This window comes from Purpureocillium takamizusanense, chromosome 10, assembly GCF_022605165.1.
Source record: "Purpureocillium takamizusanense chromosome 10, complete sequence".
Lineage (NCBI taxonomy): Eukaryota > Fungi > Ascomycota > Sordariomycetes > Hypocreales > Ophiocordycipitaceae > Purpureocillium > Purpureocillium takamizusanense.
The window spans coordinates 454,320-474,739 of record NC_063077.1 but is presented as its reverse complement, the minus strand read 5'-3'; the positions used below and the strand labels follow the sequence as shown (position 1 = coordinate 474,739).

Genomic DNA, 20,420 nt, shown 5'->3' with positions numbered 1-20,420 from the left:
CGTGGCTCGACTCGCGCGAGGCGCCGCAGCAGCAGCTCTCTGTTGCCTGGCGTTTGCTAACGAGCGGCTTCCGCGGAGCCGGACCTTGCTGCCGTTTTGCAATGTTGTTGTTACTCGTGCGTGGTAGTCTTTGCGGTCGGGCAGTCTCAATCCCTTGGCTCCTGTTCTTTCAACCGTTGGGTGGTTCAGGCGTAGAGCGCTCAGCTAGATGGTCGCGTCCTGACTCGAACGTACAGATAGGCCGACAGCAGCTGCGAATCATGGGCCGTCAGGAGCCTCATTCTGGCGTCCAATGGTCAGCTTCGTATGTCTACAATCCAGCCACCGCAGTGACTTTCTGTTTCGCCTAGATACGTGAACGCAAGGGAGTTGTCGATTTGTCGTTTCCCCGGATCCATGTCTCCGATTCAAGAATCGCAGCGACGTGACCTGGTCCCGGGTCGACTGGGAGAAGCTTAAAAGACAACTCAGGCTAAATGCCCGTCTCGGGCGAACCAACAAATCCTTGCGAACGGGACGCTTCCTTGCGGCAGGCGGGACGCTCCCGTGGGAGGAGGCCCGGGGGGGGGGGGGGCATTGCAAAACACCGGCCAGCGCCGGTCGGCTTGGCGAGCCGAGTCACCCCCGCGCGCGCGTTAGGGCGAAGAAGACCTCAACAATGGTAATAAGAGCCGGGGTACGCGCGCCTTGCGTAGATCCGCACTCGGTACTTTGACGACGCGCACGGACAGCAACACCCACGCCTCCATGGCTGGCTGGCTGGCTGGCTGGCGGCAGGCATCCGCGCGGAGATGCCGCGAATGGGATTTTTACTTTCGTATGTTACTACTCTCTGCTGCCATCTCTCTGCCTTGAAAGACGGATCAGGTCGTTGACAAGCTTAATACCAAGGGTGGTGCGCTTTGACCATGACTCAACTCAAAACTGGGCTTGACACTGGGCAAGTCGAGTCGTCCGGGTGGTGTCGCTTCGCCTTGACCTCCTTTGCCAGAGACGGCAGACGATCGGCCATGTGGTTCATGGTGATTTAAGACAACGCTCTAGCCCCCCGTCGATGACCGTTTTCGCGGCACATGGCCCGCGGCAGTCTTGTATCGGCTTCTCGCCCTGTGCGTTTTCTGTCGTTCAAATATGCCGAGCCTCCCCGCCCGGCTCTCGCCGTAGCCTCGTCGTCCTCCGTCTGGTCACACCCCGTTCGATCGCTCGAACTGCGCGATGGGTTCTTCCGGTACGGGTGTCGGTCTCTTTGGAGAGGCGGCCTCGGTTCCCTTCGCCGTCGGTCCATCATCGCTCATGGTGCGGCGGACCCTGCGCGGAGCAGACTTGAACCTGAACTGGCAGAGAAATGACCTACAACTGCCAGAATGTGTCGTTAGTTATTGAGTCCTGCCCCTCGTTGCGATAAAACCATTGTTGACACTTACAGGTCCCTTGTATGACGGCTACGTGTGGCTTGTCAAACATGACGTGCATTTGCCATGACCAGCAGGCAATACATCTGGTAAGGTCATGCATCTCGGCCAGCTGCCCCCGGCCTACAGCTATCCGTATGTATGCCGCGCACAGAATCCCGCATTGATCTCGGCGTCATTTTCACAGCTGACAGATCATACATGTAGGCTCCAGGGTCATCACCGAGACGGCATGCAAGACGCCCATCCGCGACCGGCGCCTGACGTTCAACGTCCTCAACGTCACGCTAGGCATCGTCACCGGCGCCGTTGTCTCCATCCGCCTCGTCTATAAGCAGTTTTTCAGCACGAACCGACGGCTGAGGCGCGACGACTGGATGGTGGCGGCTACTCTTGCCCTCGGCATGGTCAGCATCGTGACCATGACGTTCGGCTTGACCACACACGGCATGGGGCAGGATGTCTGGGGCGTCTCCTCGTCCGCCGTGCGGACCTTTGCCGTCTACTTTTACGTCCTCGAGATGCTCTACGTCATTCTCATAGGGCTCGTCAAGCTCACGCTAAACTTCTTTTACCTCGACATCTTTGCCGGGCGCGCCATGCGGCGGCTTCTCTGGGGCACCGCCGCGTTCCAGGTTGCCTTCATCTTCGCCTTCTTAATGAAGGTTATTTTCCAGTGCCTTCCGATACGATACTACTGGGAGCAGTACGACTTCGAAACGAGCGTCGAGGGGGCGTGCATCAACATCAATGCGTCGGCCTGGGCGAACGCGGCTATCAGCGTCGCGACAGACTTTTGGCTGCTCGGCATACCGCTCAGCCAGCTCAGGAAGCTGAATCTGCATTGGAAGAAGAAGGTCGGGGCATCTCTCATGTTTCTGACAGGGACCCTGTGAGTGATATGCGCCCCGTTGCCACATTACATAGCTTAGGAAAAGCATAGCGAGCGCTCTCGACTAACGGAGGAAACGAAACAGGGTGACGATAGTGTCGATACTGCGCCTTCGGTCCATCACGCACTTTGCCAGGGGCTCCAACCCCACGTGGGATCTCTGGGACATTGTCTGGTGGTCGCCCATCGAGATCAACGTGGGCATCATATGCACGTGCCTGCCCGCGCTGCGGCTCGTCCTCGTCAGCCTCTGCCCACGTATATTCGCCTACGACACGCGCGGCTCTATCAGCGGGGATCGCGGGTCTCGGCCGACGGCAGACCGCCAGCTGGTGACACGGCCGGGGGTGAGCACGGATGACGAGCTCGGGATGCCGGAGGGTGGTACTGGCGACGAGTTTGCGAGCACGACGAGGTTGAACAAGTTGACGATACCCGCTCCGAGTGCGCAGCCAGGTAAATATAGTACCCGGAGAACGGCAGGTTAGATTCCAGAAAGCGTCGCAATGAACATGAGCTAGTAATGACGTTCGGCCAGCTGGAGGACTGGAGAACAGGCTTGACCACATAAAGTAGATGGCCGTCCCACTTGACACAAACCCGAATGTGATGATGCCCAGGTTGCCAGCAAAGTGGGCATATGTGGCCCGACACGGACACAGTGACAGTACAACTCTTGACGTACCCAATTCTCCGAAGAGAAGATTGGGCTTCATCCAGGCTTTTGCGTGCAAATTGCAATAAGCCGAGCCAGGCGACTCTTATCGTGAACGCTTGCTCGAGTTGCCGCCTGGCGCCATCAAATCTTACGTCCAAAGTCGCCCGAATCCATCCGCATTCATCGGGCTTTTGCCCACCCGGAGTTAGCAATGATGAAGCTGATGTTCATTCTCGGCGAATTTCAGGAACCGGACTATTACTCTCAGAGCACACACCCCCTGGGCCCTACCTGTCAGTGTACGGTACCTAGTCTATGCCTGCGGCCCTGACGGCTTTGATGTGGACCTACCGCAGCCAAGCCGCCGCAATCATGTGGAGACATTGCATTACGGAGTTGAAACGGTCTTTGGGACGTCCGAATGTCCGAATCCAGTTGCCCAGAACACTGGCGAAGGATGACCTCCCCTTCCTCTTCTGGTCGATCCCAAAACCCGGGGAGTGAGACATGGGTGGACGAGTAAATGGCCTGAGCCGGGTTGCTCGGCAAGGTGGGGCTCCGAAGGCGAAGCTGCATGGCGACGCGGCAGAGTAGCGCACTTTATTACTCTGTATGTCGCGTCGAGAAGCCTATAAAGGCAGATGGCAAGTAACCTTCCTACTCATGGATCAAGAGATTAAAACCTGCGGCGAGTAAGCCCATCAGAACACATCATCGTCATGGAAGCCTCCAACGCGACACCGCACGGCTATTACCCGCTGGGCGTAGAGCTGCCGCACTACGTCGCCAACGACAACTCAACCATCTCGCTGATTGCCCGTTTCGGTTTCCAGTGGGCGGCCGTGCTCGTCGCCTCCTATCACCTGTTTGGCTACTTGAAGCCTACTGGAAAATTTTCCGACCGTCTCGCCTTTACTTGGATGTGTCTGAGTAAGTTGTCCCCCTTTTCCTTTCCCCTTCTCTAGGCTGAGTCTTTTTGGCTCTAACGACAAGGCGCGCAGCGGGGTTCATTCATCTCTTCTTCGAAGCGCACTTCGTCTCGAACCACAAAACACTTGCTGGCGAGCAGTCACTATGGTCCCAGCTGTGGAAGGAATATTCTCTGTCTGATTCTCGGTACTTGACGTCCGATACGTTTCTCATATGCATGGAAGCTGTAACCGCGGTATGTGGCCCAAGACGCTTCTCATAACATCACGTCACTGACGTCTCGAATCAGTTTGCCTGGGGCCCACTGGCCTTCCTCATCGCCTATTGCATCGTGGTCCAACACCCCGTCAGACACGCCCTGCAGCTCATCGTTTCGACCGGCCAGATATACGGCGACGTCCTCTACTACGCCACGAGCCTGCTCGAGATCTCTTACTGCCGGCCGGAACGATACTACTTTTGGTTCTACTACTTCTTCTTTAACTTTATCTGGATGGTCGTCGGTTGCTGTGAGTCGCTACAACCGATTGGATGTCGAGAGAGATAGTCTGCTGACGAGCTTTAGACTATGTCAAGCAGAGTGTCACTGAGATTTGGAATGCCTTCGACAAGGTCAGGAGCGCTGAGGGCTTTGCTACCAGTGACAAATACTTTTCCAAGAGTGAGAAAGCCATGGGTAAGAAACAAAAGTAGGGCCGATGCGGGAAGAAATCTCCAGGCTCGAAGCAACAGCAGAAAGTATAAATTTTATATCTGTACTACGAAGTATATAAGATCCAAGTTGATTACAACTACAAGGCTTGCGGCATGATCGCGCAAACATAGCAGTGTCATATTTAAGAGCTCTATTGCCCTGGGCTTGACTCTGCCAGGCTCTCAAAATTGGGCTAGAGACGGCTCTACGACTAGAGAGAACCGGCTCTACGAATAGTACTACTCTTATGGAATGCACAATTGTCCGATTTAGCGGGTCAGCCACCCGGCGTCCGTAACGCGGCGTCAGTAGTAAAGTGGTTCGGCGTGTATATCAATTGCCATGTGGAATTGCACATCACTTCGTCAGACCCAGGTAGGTGCAGAACATGGGCACAGACACGGCGGGACCTCAATTCCCATTCACATGGTAGAGGCACGAGAACACGGGCATGTTTTCCTTCCACACAGGCAACGCCGAGTGCTGGGGAGAATTAGCCATTGACAAATTTGTTGGTATTACAGTAGCCTTCATGGGCGTGTTACCGACGTGGGTAATGCAATGGCGAGCGTCCAATCCGAAACATCTTCTTGATCAAGCACGCCATATTTGACTTCGCGCTTGCCAATCTCCTTCAGTAGCGCTTTGGCCTCGATGTTGGATCTTGTTCCAGCCGTCATCGGTGCTTGAAAAGCCCTTGCAATCTCAATCGGACTCATCGATACACGCCGGCCAAGCAACCAATACCCATTAAACAAAAAAGCAACTGCTACTACACCAATTAGTACGACAGCCACAGCACCGCCCAGAAAGCCAGCCCGCAGGACGTATATGTTAATGCTGTGGGATTGAATGCCGTAGACCGTTTGGTGGTACGAGTCGTTGGAGAAAGCAACGGCCGTACGGAAACTCAGCTCGCGAACCGCATCCAGAACCGAGGGCATCGGATCCATCCAGGTCATTTCCGCAGAACCCAGGCTCGAGTCATCTGACGTCATGAAGCTGTATTGCATCGGTCCCATGCCCTGTATAGCGAAGATTCCAGTTGGATATAGCGGCACGTTGCTTTGATACATGTTCTGTATCGCCATATGGATACCGCCCAGCTGAGACGGCCATCGGCCTAATCCTGCTACCTCGCGCGGTAGGTACAGCAAGGAGACTATGTTGTTGACTATGGGGTCGATCGACTGCAACTCCATCGTGCCGTTTGCAAATTGTACGGGATACTTGACCAGCGCGTATCGTAACGTACATTCATGCCGCGTCAGGTATCCGCTAGTTGACGCAGATGGTTTATATAAGGTCGAGATGAGGATCGTATCGGGGCTGCGCATCCCATCTGTTTCCACCTTGATAAATCCCACCGTCGTTGTATTGCCTGCTTTCGTGATGTCCAGATTATAAGGGACTTGAGTTGCTCGACAACTGCTATCAAATCCGGCCGCAATCACTTCGCCTGTACAGGCTCCACGGCAGCCACTCAAGTCGAGACGGATGGCCCTGCGGCTAGTAAAGTTCTGAAGCACTTTGGAGAACGCCGGTGTCAATGTGTTGACCGCTGGTGCGCGCGTCATATAGTATCCCGTAGGCTGGCTGAACCCATCCGTCGCCACCGCCGCCTCGAAAGTTGCGGCAGTAGTCATCGACACTGGTTCGATAGTAGCGGCCCGCTGAAGTAGCGGCCCGCTTACCAGTAGAAATGACAAAATCATCGATGCCAGCGATACTTTACTCATATGGCGCGGGCTTGACATCGACTGCCACGCACTGGAACCGTGCTCCCAGTACCGGTGACAATCCCCAAGATTCCCGCCGCTAAGCATTTTAACCCACCATGAGATGGTAACGCCCTCTCTGTGTGCAATCATGAGGGCCGCGTTGCCAGTGGCAACGAGGATCGCGAGCACAACTGCTACCTGAAGGGGCCGCTGCTCGCTTGGCCACGTATCCGTTGCCTTTCCATCAGCTGAATATAGCACCGCTACAATCAGCGCAGTTGCGAGGAGTGTTATCACAAGGGACCCAATGCCAGACCATGGCGCGAATTTGAACGGGCGTGGCCGCCATCGGCTTTGTCCGTCATCCGTCACCTCCGACGAAAGATGATTTGGATGCGACACCATTAGATCGTCTTTATCATTGCCGCAGAGGTATGCTGCCTCAGGGCAAGGAGATATCGTGTCGTTGGTGTTAGTCCACTGGCCCGTGATTGTCTGTCTCGAGTGGTCTCCCAGTAGTCAATAAATGGTCGCATCGTCACGACGGTGAAAGCAGATGAGATTCAACTGATACTCACTTGTGACCCGATCAGCGGCTGTCTTGTTTTCCGGCATTACTGCAAAATTGTGTTCTGAATGGTCAAATGCGTAGGGGAATTCCTTGTCAAGCTCAGATGATTGGGGCACAGAAAATGGTCTGCTGTTGACCTGTGCTTCGGGCTTTCAGGTCGGTTGAAACATGGGCCCACACGGAGTTGGCGCAAAACGAGAGGCATTGCGATGTGAGGCAGTCCGAGGTGGGCACATGGTATTTAGCTGAACCGGAAATTCTCGGTTCTCTAAGGCAGTGTTGCAGTATTGCGGAGTAGCGTTGCGTGAAACTTCGTCAGCCATCAATGATGATCATATGCCAGCCGAGTTGGGGTGAGCCTTGCTGCTCGGATCTTTCGAGGATCAGGGCGGTCGGAGGATTCCTGCAAGCTACAGCCACCACTCAAGCTGATTTGCCCTGGTTGCCTGGGAAGAACGGGGGGGGCGGTAACGCGCTTGACCTGGGAACCAACACCCAACCCCCCTCCCTTCCGCCAACACTGCAATGCGTGCTGTCCAGGTCAGCATTAGTATTCGATGTCAGTTGATGCATCTGAGAGCTACCAAGAGATCGCAAATGTGGTCCTCATCTAGACACGGCGTGCACGGTAAAGCTGTCCTTAACGATGACTCTGTCGAGTCTCTGTTAGACGATTCTTAACAGCGTAGAGGCGAAGCGTTCATCCGATATCGATAGTGCGGCGCGGGGGGCGGGCATGCACGCACCGTCTGGCCCATAGCCACCTGACCTGCTCATTGCTGGTCGCGTACGTGTGGCGGACGGAACTTTGCATCGACCGAAATAGTACGGAGAGTGGCCGGCGGGAGAGGCTGGAGGTTCAATCTTCCCGTTGCCTCAACGAGATTCCCAGCCGGACCCACAGCGGCAGAGATGACAAGGGGAGGAGGGGGATACTGACGCCTTTGTTTGACCCACCAGCTTTCACCGGTCGCTTGTCGAGTTTCCAGCTTTAGAAGACTGCACTGATTGTTAATACATGCCAAGCCACCCCACGGTTCGGGCACCCAAGGTTCGGTGTCGATTAACCGGGTGTAGGATCATAGTAAATGTCCGTCGTGGTTAGCCAGGTAACTATGCCCCGGGCCTCTTTGAGTCGAAACATGAAGGGGATTTAAGCTAAAGAGGCGTCGGTGATTGATGTGGTCAGTCCCGGGAGCGAGTCTTCGTTTCCATCATGCACCAAACTCCAACAGATATCCTGAAGGGCTGAGTAATGATGATTACGCATAGGAGAATATCCTGCTTCAATCATACTCTGTGGTGAGGCCATATCCTAAGATCCGTGGTTTTCCTGGGGAGGGTACAACTCTGTCACCATCCACAAGCAGCATTGGCAAGGCATACACCATCTCGAGGGCACGCAATGCTGTGTTGGATCAGCCCCCAGCACGGATGCTGCAGACCAGCTAGACCTGCGTGACGCGGAAGGCCCCGCTGATGCAATCGGCAGGCCCCAACGCCACCACGAAACTTCCGACTCTGAAGGCAACACTCCATCACATGGCCGGAGTCCCTTAGGTCTGTGACTTGCATCGCAGTACTGTACTTCGTAGAGGAAATTATCTACCCAAGCTTGCCGTGCGCAAAGTGCTGCAAAATACGACTGCAGAATTCGCACATCGGTCCGGTGGCCACCATCGGCTTGTTACCAAGCGTCAGTGCTCAAACGTCGGCTTTGACACACCACCATTGGCAGCGATTGTGTCAGTCACCGCTCGTTGGTCGCGAAAGACGATGCCCCTCAAACTTCGATACGTCCGCATGCTGAAGGATGACCTTGCTTGGGAAAAAAGCGACGAGCAGGTCGACGCTTGGGAGCGGGCTCTACACAACGCCGAAACGTATCGTGCCATCGGCATTCTGATTCTGAAATACAGACCAGGTGATCCTCTGGAGCTCCACAGGCCGATCAGGGGCGGATACAATATCATCTTCCGGCTGCAATACAAGGACGGCTCGTCGGCTGTGATGAGAATACCCCACAAAGGCATTTCATCTTCTTACCGTGAAACCCAGCTCTCGCTGACGCCTAGGCAGGTGCTGTCAAGTTCCCCGACGAAAAGGTCGGCTACGAGGTGGCTACCATGCGTTACGTCGCCGCAAACACCACGATACCAGTGCCGCATATCTACCATCATGGAACAGGGGCAGAGAACCCCACTGGCCTTGGCCCTTTTATTATCATGGATTACATCGAGCACGAAAGGACCATGTCGGACGCTCTGAACGATCCTCTCCTCCAGCCTGACGAGTCCCATATTCTAAACAGCAATATCAGCGAGCCTATCCTCGAGCTTCTCTACGGGCAGATGGCAAACATTATGCTACAACTATCTATGCTATCATTTCCACGAATTGGATCGTTGCTCCAGGACGAGCATGGTGACATTTCTGTTGCAGGCCGGCCCCTCATTCAAAATATGAACTCCTTGGTTGAGTTCGCAAGCGTGCCCCCGACGTGGCTGCCGTCACAGCCGTACTCCACGTCCAAGGAGTGGTATACCGCAATGGCCGATATGCACATGATGCAGGCAACATTTCAGCGCAACGATACCATCTTGGACGAGGATGACGCGAGAGACAAGTTTGTCGCTCGTCGACTATTTCAACGTGCGGCAACGAGCGGTCGACTCTATGTCGAGGTGGATGATCCCAATGATGAGACTTCGGGCACCGGCTTCCTCCTGTATTCCGAGGATTTGCGTCCGTCAAATGTTTTGATAGATGAAAAGCTTCGAGTGGTCGGTGTCATAGACTGGGAATTCGCCTACGCTGCCCCGGCACAGTTTTCGTTCGATCCGCCGTGGTGGCTACTGCTCAAAAGCCCAGAGTACTGGCCCGACGGGTATAGTAGCTGGATAGAAGCATGCAGGCCTCGATTTGAAACCTTTTTGGGTGCTCTAGAACGCGAGGAGAAGTTGTTGGGCGCCCGGAGTTCTCTGCTTGGATGCCCTGGTGGCGTCTCTTTGTCGCAGAGAATGCGAAGGAGGTGGGAGGATCAGTCTTGGTTGGTCAACTACGCGTCCAGAAACAGCTGGGCCTTTGACTTTATATTCTGGAGATATATCGATCAAAGCCACTACGGGCCCAATGAGGACGGCGACCATCGTGCCAGACTTGGTCTCCTGGGGAGCGAAGAGCTATCTGTGATGGACGATTTTGTCAAGCTCAAAATGGAAGAGCTCAAGACGAGGGCGTTGGTTGTTCCGGAAAGCCGGGACGACGCCGCAGTGACGCTGATATTGAAGGTCATGACTTGAACTGTTATCAACAGAGTCCAATTGGCATAGATTGAAGGCACAGGTAACTAGTCATTCCTAGCTGCTTCCGACTTGTCTGTCCTACAACAACGCCAACATCAATGGTACATATACTGCGGAGTTTGACGATGTTTCTTTTCAGTCTCACCCCTCAGAACCGCGAAAACAGCTTCCGCGGCTCGTCACGCACCTGCCCCTCCCGATGGTGCTCCATATCTGGCCGGCCCAGGCTAGACATCCCGCGCGGCCACCGGCTTCCCTGCGTAGACGGCGGGCGCTTACCGAGCGTGAAGCCCAGCACCTCGCACATCAAGACGACGACCATCTCCATGACGACAAACATGCCGACGTACATGCCGCGCGTGGGCGTCACGTCGCCAAAGACCTCGAGGCACGCGTACACGAGGCGCACGACGACGAACGGCAGCGTCGCACCCACGGTGGCAACGATGCGGCGCTCCCCGCGCGGCACGCACGCCCAGCTCGCCGCCGCGAGGGCCTCTTCGAGCAGCAGGATGCCCGTGACGGCGACGAAGATGGCGATGCCCGCGACCGTCAGCGCCGCGTAGTCGACCTTGGGCGCTTCGCCGACGGTGGAAAAGGTCGACTGCGTGCCGCCGACGATGACGAGGATCAGGCCCGTCAGCATGAGCAGCTCGACGGGCTTTTGGTACGCCACCCGGAAGACAAACCCGCCGCCGCTACGGGTCTCGGAGATGCCCTCGAAGACGCGCGTCAACAGGCCCATCAGCATGGCGACGAGCGGGCCGAACCCCAGCCCGTTGAGCACCAACCACCCGACGTAGAGGCTGTCGTTGGTCGGGTCGTTGATGGTCGCGAGGCGCAGGCTCGAGCCGATGAGCCGGGCGAGGGCGAGGATGATGAGGAAGCGCCAGCCCGACGACTTGTGGAAGCCGTGCTTGACGCAGAGCCACACGCCGCCGATGAGGTACAGGGAGAAGACGACGATGGTGGCGATGGCGACGCGGTCGTAGAAGTCGAGGGGGCGCGACATGGTGGCCTGTCGTCTATAAAGTACGTAATATACTACGATATAGAGTCCTTGGGCTTGGGTCGTGTAAGTGTGTTTGCTTAATGTTGTGGTGACGGACGCCCGATATGCGACGACCTGGACCAAACTGCCGGCCGGAAAATCGACAATCAAATGCATACATATATGTTGGAGCTTGTTCTTTCTTCTCGCGCAGCCCTTTTCACTTTTCCAGCTGCCCATGGCCACTCGCCACATTCTCTCACTCCAGAAGAGTTGGCCGGGCATCAGAGCTGAGGATTCCATCACGGGCGACGGGCGATTAACTTTGCGCCGTCTCGTCAGCCCAACAAGCACTGCGAGCCGCCACACCCACGGCGAGGGGAGCCAGACTGACAGCGCCGTCGTCAAAAGACCGAAAGAAGAAAATCGCTACCTGCGACGGCGGGCCCCAGCCACACGCCTCGCCTCGATCCCCGCGCCCGTTCCGAAGGGATGGACCAGACCACAACGGTGGCGTCTGGCACCGGGCGCTCCTCGCCTGCCGCGCATGTTGACGTCCGGCGGTTGAAATGGATCGTGGCTAGAAGCGGAGACATGGGTTTCGAGATGGAGTAGTGTGAGTGGTGGCACCTTGAGATTGATGCTTTTCTTTGTTCTGTACTGCGTATGTTGTGGTCTATCTAGTCTGCGAGCCGGGCTCTGCGTGGACAACGTGCATTGCCTGCCCATGATATGACGGCTACCTACGAAGAGTGGCGTAGCTTTGCGTTCCTCGCACTCGGCGCAAGACGTTTACGGTTCAGTAGAGGACAGACTCTTCTCATAGCGGCACAACTCTTCCGGCAATCGACCCGTGACATATGGACTCTGGTGTAAGTCCCCCACGTCACTACTCGACGTACTGAGACAGCCTGGCCGCTGGTGTGTTAGCCACAGGACATCCATCGTCAAGTTCTCTTGCACAGGCAGAGAGTGGGAAGTAGGGAGGGAGTCGAGAGAGAGCCAAATCATCATCCACATACTCAATCAAGTTCCCATCCGGGTCCCGCACATAGACGCTCCTGATCCTCCCCCCCCTCGCCCCCGTCCTGCCCACCACGGCACCCCCCTCCAGCACCGTGACGCCCGCGTCCTCGAAGCCGCGCGCCGCGGCGGCCAGGTCCACGGCGTCGTCGACGACGAAGCACAGGTCCGCGGTGCCGGGCAGGGCGGTGGCGGCCTTGGGCTCGAACTCGCGCCCCCGCTGGTGCAGGTTGATCTTGCGGGTGCCCGAGGCGAAGCGCAGGGCGTGTCGCGTCACCGACGGCCGGTCGTCCGCCTCGGAGGTGAAGCTCGTCGCCTCCATGCCCAGGTGCGTCGTGTACCAGGCCAGCGTCGCGGAGACGTCGGCGCAGGTGAGCACCAGGTGGTCGATGTCCCGGACGGCGGCGAGGGGGCCGCGGCCCCCGGGACTGGACGTGGTGGATGTTGCCATTCGATGCTGCGTTTTCAACTTTTATTATTTTTCTTGGGTTACTCTCTTGTCGTCGGTCCTAGTCGCGGGACCGGGGATGAGTCTCGTCCCTAAAGACTAACCTGATACTATGTCGGTTGATGATGCCGCTGAGTGGTATGTACGAATGTAGGAGGCAGTGTGGGCAGGGATCGATCACGGCGGCGCAGGGCGCGGTTGGCACGCCGGCCCCCCGCCCTTCCGGCTCTTTATGAAGGTAGGTATGTATGATACGACGGCTGCGTGTAAGACGTCACTCGCCCGGCAGCCCGCCCGACGCCGATGCGACCCTGCCGCGGCCGGCATCTCCGACCGGTTCCCCTCCCCGCTCTCGGCGTGTGACTTACCGAAGAGTCAACCGCCGTGTAGGCGATGCCGCCAGGTACGCCTCCAATCGTCGTGACTCGTGTATGTATGCATGGAATTCCTCGACACCAGGAATAGATATTCCAGTAATAAGCGTGCACTTACAAGAACGCCTCAACGGGCGTGTGGCTCTCTCCCTCTCTCTCTATCTCTTCTCCTCAGAATGACCATAGACCGCAACTTGCCGTGAACGAGAGAAAGACCAAGGCCCCTCCTCACTCCCTTCAACCCACTCGTTGCACCCACCCAAAGGGTGACATAGACTGTCACGATAGCCTCACTCACTCACTTACCCCCCCCCCCCATGGCCACCACGCCCCCCCGCCGATACCGACGCCGCACTCCTCCTCGAGGCCGAAGTCGACGCCATCTTCGGCCTCGACCGCTCCGTCTCCCCTCCCGCCCTCCTCGCACTCGACCTCCACGCCGTGCAAGCCGTCGTCGCCGGCCACGCCCTCACTGCTTTCCCGCCCTCGGCGTCCTTTCTCGCGCTCTCCCCATCTCTCCCCCTCGTCCTCTCCTCTCCTCCTCCTCCTTGTCCGTCGGCGACGGCGACGACTACCTCCAAGAGGAGGTCCCCCACGCCCGGCCCTCGCCCGCGCATCGCCCGCATCCAAGGCCAGCCGATGATGCTAATGCTGATGCTGAGAAGCCTCCCGCGTCCATCACGCAGCTGCGTCTCGCCCTCGGCCTTTCCGAGCGCTGTCTCGCACACGGACCGAGCTACGTCTTCCCGCCCTCCTTCTTCTCCGCCGCCGCAGCGCGCTCGGAGTGGCCCCTCCCCCACGGTGTCCGCCTCGTCACCTCCGCCGACGACGACGACGATGACGACGACGGCGCCAACGGCGTAGTGGTAGTAGCTGATACCACTCCGGGTCCTGCTGCTCCTGCTGCTGGCCCGCCGCCGCGCCTCGCCCGCCCGGACAACTGGGGGCCCGGCGAGTGGGCGGAGCTGCTGGCCGGCGTGCTCGGGCCGTGGGCCATGGCCGTCGTCGCCGTCACCACGGGCGGCGGGGATGAAGGCGGCGGCGGCGGCGGCGACGACGACGGGGATGGGGGCCAGGGTGACGAGGAAGCGGCGGCGACGGCGGCAGCGGGCGAGAGGGTCCCCGTTCCCGTCGCCGCCGCCCCCGTCTCCATCTGCTTCTGCGCGCGCCGCACCCCCTCCGCCGCCGAGGCCGGTATATGGACGCGCCCCTCGCATCGCGGGCAGGGTATCGCGCCCGCCCGTGGTGGCGGCCTGGGCGTCTACGTTTATGCGGCAGGAGCAGCGGCAACAAGAAGAAGAAGAACAACAACACCAACAGGCACAACTACAACAACTACAACAACAGGAGGGGGAGAAGAAGGAGGACAAGGAGCATTGCGTCAGTAACATTGGTAGTAGCATATCCAGCGGCACCAGCGGAGGTTATGGTAGCGGTACTAGCAACAGCAACAGCGGAAGCAGCAGCAGTACCACTACGCTCTTCTACAGCACGTCCGCCGACAACGCCGCCTCGCAGGCCGTCGCGCGGCGCCTGGGCCTGGTCCCGTTTGCGCGCATCTGGAAGCTGCACCGCGAAGAGCGAGAGCCATCGCTCGCTCACTCGCTCACACAACACCCCCGCGGTCAGCCCACCAGGGCCGGCGGCGGTGAATGGACATGATGCTGCTGCTGCGGCCACGGCGGCGGCGGCGGTAGCGGCGGGAGGTGGGAGGTGGGAGGTGGCGATGAGGCGAGGGGAGGGGGAAGGGCAGAGAGAGACAGTGGACCGCACGAGTGAACGAATGGATCAATGGACGGATGGGGCGATTGAACGTATGGGTAGACAGACGGGATGGGGATTTGCGGCGGCAGATCGACGCCGAGCACCACCACTCTGGCACCCCAAGCAGCAGCACCAGCTTGCCCAGCAGCGGAGGAGAATGAATGAATGGATGGATGCAGGCAGACGGTAGAGATGCAGGCGGGCGCAGAGACGCACGACACATTCGGCGAATCAAAGGAGCGCCCACCATGCTGATCCGCGAGCTTGGCTTAAGTTCGTGAGGGACCTGGACCTTGGACCTGACTCCCCCCCCCACGATCCATCCGCAAGCCAGCCAGCCAGCCAGCCATCCCATCATCCGTAATCCCTCGATCAAGTCATCCATCCATCCATCCATCCATACCCATCCATTCGTCCACTGATAAACCCCCAGGGTCCCGCTCGCTCACCAAGATTGTGTACGTAGCTAGCTAGTACCACTACTTCTTTTGTTTGTTCGATGCGCTCCACCGCATGGGTCACAACGCAGCCCAGCTCGATTGTTTGTAACAGCACACTCACCCATCACGTCAGGGCAATCACAGCAGAGCGCCCAGGCAAATAGATGGATGGAAGGCACCATCACCGCTTCAGTACACAGTGAGAGAAGGGCAGGCCAAGGGCACGTAGATGGATGGAATAGATTTGACGTTGACGGGCTCGGGCGCGGGCGCGGGCTCTGGCTCGGGCTCGCTGCCAGCGTGGCCGACTACTGAGCTGGTAGAGATGGGATGGGATGGGAGCCCGTGTGCGCTGCAGACGTGACGGGCCCTTCCTCCAGCGCGCTCTTTCTCTCTCTCTCTCTCTCGAATTGCGCGCGCGCACATGACACGCAAGATGATGCGCCTCGCCGCCGCGCCGCGACACATCGAGGTCGGGACGCGACACAGAGCGACTGCAAGCACGCACGCCGCACCCTCGTCAGCCGTCCCCCCAGAGCAGCCCTTCTGCCCCATGACTTACTCCTCGTCGTCATCGCCGCCCGCCGCAACAGCCTCGGGCTCGGCCTCGACGGTCTTCTCCGTCGCCTTGACGGGTGCCGCGGGGGCATCCTTGGTGGTAACAGCGGCGTCCTCATCTGCCGCGCCGTCTTCCTCGGCGTCCTCGGCGTCGTTGGCGACGGCATCACCGTTGGTGACCTCCTCGGTAGAGGCGTCGGTTGTCTTTTGCTTCTTGGCGGGTGGTTTCGAGACGTGGTCTGCAACAACAAAGCCAAGCATGTTAGCAAATGCGGCGCGATGCGATGCGATGCGATGCCATTGCAAGCTGCTCAGCTCATTGGCACGAAACAGGAGCAGGCACGTACCCTTGACGCCGTTCTTGGGCTTCTCACCGGCATCGTCGCCGTTGGCCTCCTCCCCGTCGCCGCCGTCTTCCTCTTCGTCCTCTTCATCACCCTCCTCATCCTCCTCCTCTTCGTCCTCCTCAACATCGTCTTCCTCGTCACCAGTGGAGATGTACCTAGAGGGCGGGGGTGTCGTCAGCGTGGGGCCCCAGTCGTTGGATTTTTGGGCGCATGGCAAGCCATCGATCGAGTCAATGGATGCGCCGGCAGCTGCTGGCGCGTCCCCATACATTGCGCTCGGCGACAAAACCCGCGCATCGCCCAACGAGGCGGGCGACACGTGGGCGATGGTGTTTGTTGTTTGGGGGGGAAACGGGGGATTGGACTCACTCCTCTTCCTCCTCACCATCGTCGTCTTCGGGGAGGGAGACCAGCTCTTCCTCCTCTTCCTCTTCCTGCTTTCTCTTGCGGGAAGACATGGCTATGTGACTGTGGGCCGGTGGGGGGGGGGAAGCGTGTAGGTGGTGGTGACGGCACTAACGGGTGCGGGTGACAGCAATTGGGCGTCTGGGAAGCTGTCCTATCTTACAACAGGGCCGTGGGAGGAATGGGAAGGAAACGGGCGATGGGAGGGCAGGTATTTATGGGCAGAGGAGAAAGGAGAGGGACGGGGACCGCGAGAGGACAGAGAGAGTGCGTGGGAGTGGGAGCGGGCAGGCGGGCGAGCAAGCCAGCAAGCCAGCTGCTGGGCGGGAGGGCAGACCGACGGAACCACGGGGGTGGGCACGGCGGCGACGGCGGCAAGACGAGGCAGGGCAGGGCAGGGCAAGGCAACGGCAGAGGCAGAGGCAGAGGCAGAGGCAGAGGCAGAGGCAAAGAGAGAGAGAGCGGGCGAGGCAAGGCTACAGGCTACGCAGAGGCGACTCACACACAGTACAGCTGCTGCTAACGGTCGTGGTATCGGGTACTTGAGACGGGCTTGACCAGGCGGACGAGCACAGTGAGGTAAGGGCAGTGCTTACACTTGCAAAGAGAGAGGGCATGGACGGGCTCCTCTTGGTCAAAGGTTGTTTGTGCGGGCGTTGCATGTCGCTGGTACGAGCGCGGCGAGCTGGGGCTAGCTGGCTCGAGGTCGCGTCAGCCTCAGGCTGCGGAGCTGTGGGCGTACATGCGGTACCGCGAAGGGGGGAGTGTGGAGAAGGGGGGGGGGGAGGAGGAGGAGGAGGAGGAGGAGGAGCACGGAGAGAGTGAGTGAGAGACGTCGGAATGGGAGGGGAGCCAGGAGGAGGGAGGAGGACAGTGGACAGGTCCGAAAGGGGGGGGGGGTCCCAGTCCAGACAGACGCTTCGTAGACGGACAGAGCAGAGACCCAAGGAGAGGGTGAAGGAGAGAGAGCGTCGCTCGGCGCACGGGGAGGGCGTGGGCCTTCGCGACCGAGGGCGGGCGGGCGAGGTTGTGTGCGTCCTTGTGTGTGCTTCAGAGGGACGGAGCGAGAGCTCCAGCAGCGCTGTGAGCGAGCGAGGGAGCGCGCGAGTGAGAGAGAGTGACAAGAGCGGGTGTGAGAGAGGGAGTGGGCTCCCCCCAAGCCAAGCGTCCATCCACCCATCCATCCCTCCATTCTCTCCATCCCTCCCTCCAGCCAGCCAGCCAGCCAGCATGAACTGGAACCTGGCACCGGAACCTGTTCGTGCTCGTCAGCAGAGAGGCCAGAACCTTCTGCCTTGCGGCGACTTGCCTGCCGTCCGTCCTTTCTCCAGTCCGTCGTCCCCTAGAGCGCCCGCCCGCCAGCCCAGCCATGCGGCCTCTCGCACGCAATTGGAGGCGGCCACTCACTCATCCACCATGCCTCGTCCCGTCTGCGCGTGCGTGCGTGCGTGCGTGCGTGCGTCGATCCAGTGGTGGCTGGGCTGGGGAAGGACAGGACCCCCGTATGTACATACGTACCTTGCCATCTTGCCAATTGCACAGCAGTTCGCCTCATCATGCTGCCTGGGCAATGAGCTCCTGGGAGCGAGCTGGGTGGGAGGGGGCATTGGGGGTCCTGAACTCCCACGTCCCCCCCACTGGAGCTCCCCCTCCCCTCCATCTGCTGGTGCTGTCGGAGCTCGGGGCGTCTGTAGACGGACGACTGTGAGCTGCACCAAAGGGCTGGACGGCCGGTGGGCAGCCTGCAGCCACTCATCCATCCACCATTCCTCCACGCCCCCGCAGGAGGGGGGTTGGCTGCTGCTGAGCTGATTGCTGCTCGCCGTGTTGCGTGCGTCCCGGCTCTCCCCAAGGCCCGGCAGTATGGATGGATGGATGGATGGATTGGACAGATGGCCGCGCGGGGCTTCCATCAGCCGAGGACCGTGCCATGCAGCAGCAACGGCAGCAGCAGCCACAGCCCAGCTTCACAGCTGCTCCTCGATCGGTCTCGTTTTTGTTTGTCGTTGTGCGTCTGCCTTCTAGCCGCCGCCCGGTGAAGCTCCATGACTCTGGCACCAAGACGCCCGCTCTCTCTGCTCGCCCCTCGCATCGACTCGAGCTCCTCTCTCTCTCTCCCTCTCCCCTGGGTCCAACAACAGTAATCAGCATCGCCGCACCCACATGCTCATCGGCGAATTGGACTGTCTCGTGAGCATAGTAAATAAATCCCTCGAGTTTCCTCGAATCTCCCTCCCATCGACGCTGTTCGGGACACGTATCGCAGCCTCTTGCCACGAGACAAAAGGGGCGTCCTCGTCCAGCACTGTTTGTTGTTGGTCCCCCAGTCGGGTCCCTCGTCCAGTTGGCCGGGCTGCGTTTGCTCGTCTCATCTCGACTCGTCTCGCCTCGGCAGCACTGCGCAGGAGCAGGACGACGACGCTCCCGTGTCGTGCGTCTGCTGTACCTACCTGCCTGCCTGCCCGCCTGCCCGCAGCACGTACCCAGCACTTTCCGCCCACCGTTGGGTGCGAGCCACTGACTGTGACGAGCTGCCGTGCGTGTAAGCCGCGCCAGTCCGCCCGCCCATCAATCCGCAACCGGAAACCCAGCCGACGGGGGAGGCAGTACGTACCTCCACCTCCTGTGAAGTGCGTGCGCGCCGCAGTGCGGGGACCGACCGGGGTGAGGGCAGCAGGCGGGTAGTAACGTGCTACTCGGCGGGGAGGAGGGAGGCTGGGCAGATCGGCGGCTTTCTTTTTCTCATCAGTGCGGGCTTTAGTTATTATTCGTCATGGATCACAACAGCAGCCGAGACCGCAGCGAGGATGAAGCCTGGAGGGAATCCATTCACCGGCTCGATCACGTGGGACGCATCACGCGAAAAGTTCAATTGCTTGCAAGTCCATCTCCCCTGCACCTGCCCTCCTCGTCCTGCCCCTGGAGTGCTCAGTGCAGGGGTAGGTACCTAGCATGAGTAGGTACGTACTTCCCGCACGCCAGGCCGCGCGCTCGCTCCCGGATGTTTCGAGCCTCCGCTATTCCGCCATTCCCTCACGTCAGGTAAATAAACAACCACCAAGGCCGACTCAGGCTCAATCAACAATAACAGCAGCAGCAGTTCCTTTTTCTTGGTTCGTGCTGCCCCCGGCACTCACCCATTCATGCACTCCCAAGCTACCGCGTCTGCCGCCCCCCCTTCTTCCCCATATCATCATTGCCATCGCCGATCGGCGCGGGCGGCGCCCGGCAACTTGGCACGACCCGCAAGGGGAAGGGCGGCCCGTAATTGCGACCGACCGACCCCCTTCTCCTGGGTGAGAACGAGTTTCTGGAAGTCTGGACGACGGACCGTTTGTTGGTGCACGGTGACTTGCGTGCAGGAGCACCCGCATTGTACCTGGCACGGGCAGATTAAATCCCGTCTGCCAGAAGCCACTCGCTTGCTGTACATGTGCCATGTGCCGTGTGCTTGCGCGGTCTTCTTGCCTCTTCCAGCCGCTACGATGCTCGTCATTCGTCGTCAAGACGGCTAGCTAGGCGGCGACCGGCAGCCGTGCGTGCAAAGTTGTACGTATGTACGATAAGAACCGCCAAAGTAGTGCTACGGTTGAGAGAGTGTAAATGTGCGTGTGTGTCCTACCATGCGATGACAATGCGCGCGCAAGACGTCTTTCTTTATCTACTACTCCTGCCACGTCCTGCGTAGTACTCCTTATGGGAGTTCATGTCGTTGTGGCTGTGACCGAGCCTCTCCAGAAGGCGCCTTAAGCGCTAGAACAATATAATCGTATAGTTCTCGCACGATCGAAGTCGTGGCGACACAACTTATGATGGGTTCGACGACTGATATATGGTCCGTCGTGTCAACCAGCATATCAAAACGAGGCACATATCGCATTACGTCT

At 58.8% G+C, this 20,420-nt stretch overlaps 7 protein-coding genes across 7 annotated transcripts; 3 read left to right on the top strand and 4 right to left on the bottom strand.

Annotated features, from left to right (window-relative positions):
- Positions 1–1,364: 1,364 nt before the first annotated feature.
- JDV02_009664 (uncharacterized protein) lies at positions 1,365–2,792 on the top strand (the record flags this gene model as incomplete). The annotated part of the gene is made up of 3 exons (XM_047991340.1): positions 1,365–1,371; positions 1,620–2,304; positions 2,390–2,792. 3 exons carry the CDS (start codon positions 1,365–1,367, stop codon positions 2,790–2,792), a joined length of 1,095 nt encoding a protein of 364 aa, XP_047847352.1.
- Positions 2,793–3,447: 655 nt separating this feature from the next.
- JDV02_009663 (Cholestenol Delta-isomerase) lies at positions 3,448–4,582 on the top strand. The gene is made up of 3 exons (XM_047991339.1): positions 3,448–3,892; positions 3,964–4,127; positions 4,182–4,582. The coding sequence occupies exons 1-3, from the start codon at positions 3,682–3,684 to the stop codon at positions 4,437–4,439; spliced, it is 633 nt and encodes a 210-aa protein (XP_047847351.1). The 5' UTR covers positions 3,448–3,681; the 3' UTR covers positions 4,440–4,582.
- A 4,011-nt stretch (positions 4,583–8,593) lies between these two features.
- On the top strand, positions 8,594–10,180 carry JDV02_009662 (uncharacterized protein; the record flags this gene model as incomplete). The annotated part of the gene is made up of 2 exons (XM_047991338.1): positions 8,594–8,907; positions 8,958–10,180. Exons 1-2 carry the CDS (start codon positions 8,655–8,657, stop codon positions 10,178–10,180), a joined length of 1,476 nt encoding a protein of 491 aa, XP_047847350.1. The 5' UTR covers positions 8,594–8,654.
- A 151-nt stretch (positions 10,181–10,331) lies between these two features.
- JDV02_009661 (uncharacterized protein) lies at positions 10,332–11,195 on the bottom strand (the record flags this gene model as incomplete). The annotated part of the gene is made up of 1 exon (XM_047991337.1): positions 10,332–11,195. The coding sequence occupies one exon, from the start codon at positions 11,193–11,195 to the stop codon at positions 10,332–10,334; it is 864 nt and encodes a 287-aa protein (XP_047847349.1).
- Positions 11,196–12,035: 840 nt separating this feature from the next.
- On the bottom strand, positions 12,036–12,648 carry JDV02_009660 (uncharacterized protein; the record flags this gene model as incomplete). Its single annotated transcript, XM_047991336.1, has 2 exons — positions 12,036–12,085; positions 12,197–12,648. The coding sequence occupies 2 exons, from the start codon at positions 12,646–12,648 to the stop codon at positions 12,064–12,066; spliced, it is 474 nt and encodes a 157-aa protein (XP_047847348.1). The 3' UTR covers positions 12,036–12,063.
- Positions 12,649–15,412: 2,764 nt separating this feature from the next.
- JDV02_009659 (uncharacterized protein) lies at positions 15,413–15,778 on the bottom strand (the record flags this gene model as incomplete). Its single annotated transcript, XM_047991335.1, has 1 exon — positions 15,413–15,778. The coding sequence occupies one exon, from the start codon at positions 15,776–15,778 to the stop codon at positions 15,413–15,415; it is 366 nt and encodes a 121-aa protein (XP_047847347.1).
- Positions 15,779–15,781: 3 nt separating this feature from the next.
- Positions 15,782–16,586, bottom strand: JDV02_009658 (uncharacterized protein; the record flags this gene model as incomplete). The annotated part of the gene is made up of 3 exons (XM_047991334.1): positions 15,782–16,020; positions 16,129–16,283; positions 16,498–16,586. The coding sequence occupies 3 exons, from the start codon at positions 16,584–16,586 to the stop codon at positions 15,782–15,784; spliced, it is 483 nt and encodes a 160-aa protein (XP_047847346.1).
- Positions 16,587–20,420: the final 3,834 nt, after the last annotated feature.

Bases quoted from the DNA above. Each gene is read 5' to 3' on its own strand.
- JDV02_009663 (XM_047991339.1), top strand. From the start codon at position 3,682: ATGGAAGCCTCCAACGCGACACCGCACGGCTATTACCCGCTGGGCGTA. The intron at 3,893-3,963 runs GTAAGTTGTCCC...CAAGGCGCGCAG, and splicing joins CTTTACTTGGATGTGTCTGA to CGGGGTTCATTCATCTCTTC. The intron at 4,128-4,181 runs GTATGTGGCCCA...GTCTCGAATCAG, and splicing joins GCATGGAAGCTGTAACCGCG to TTTGCCTGGGGCCCACTGGC.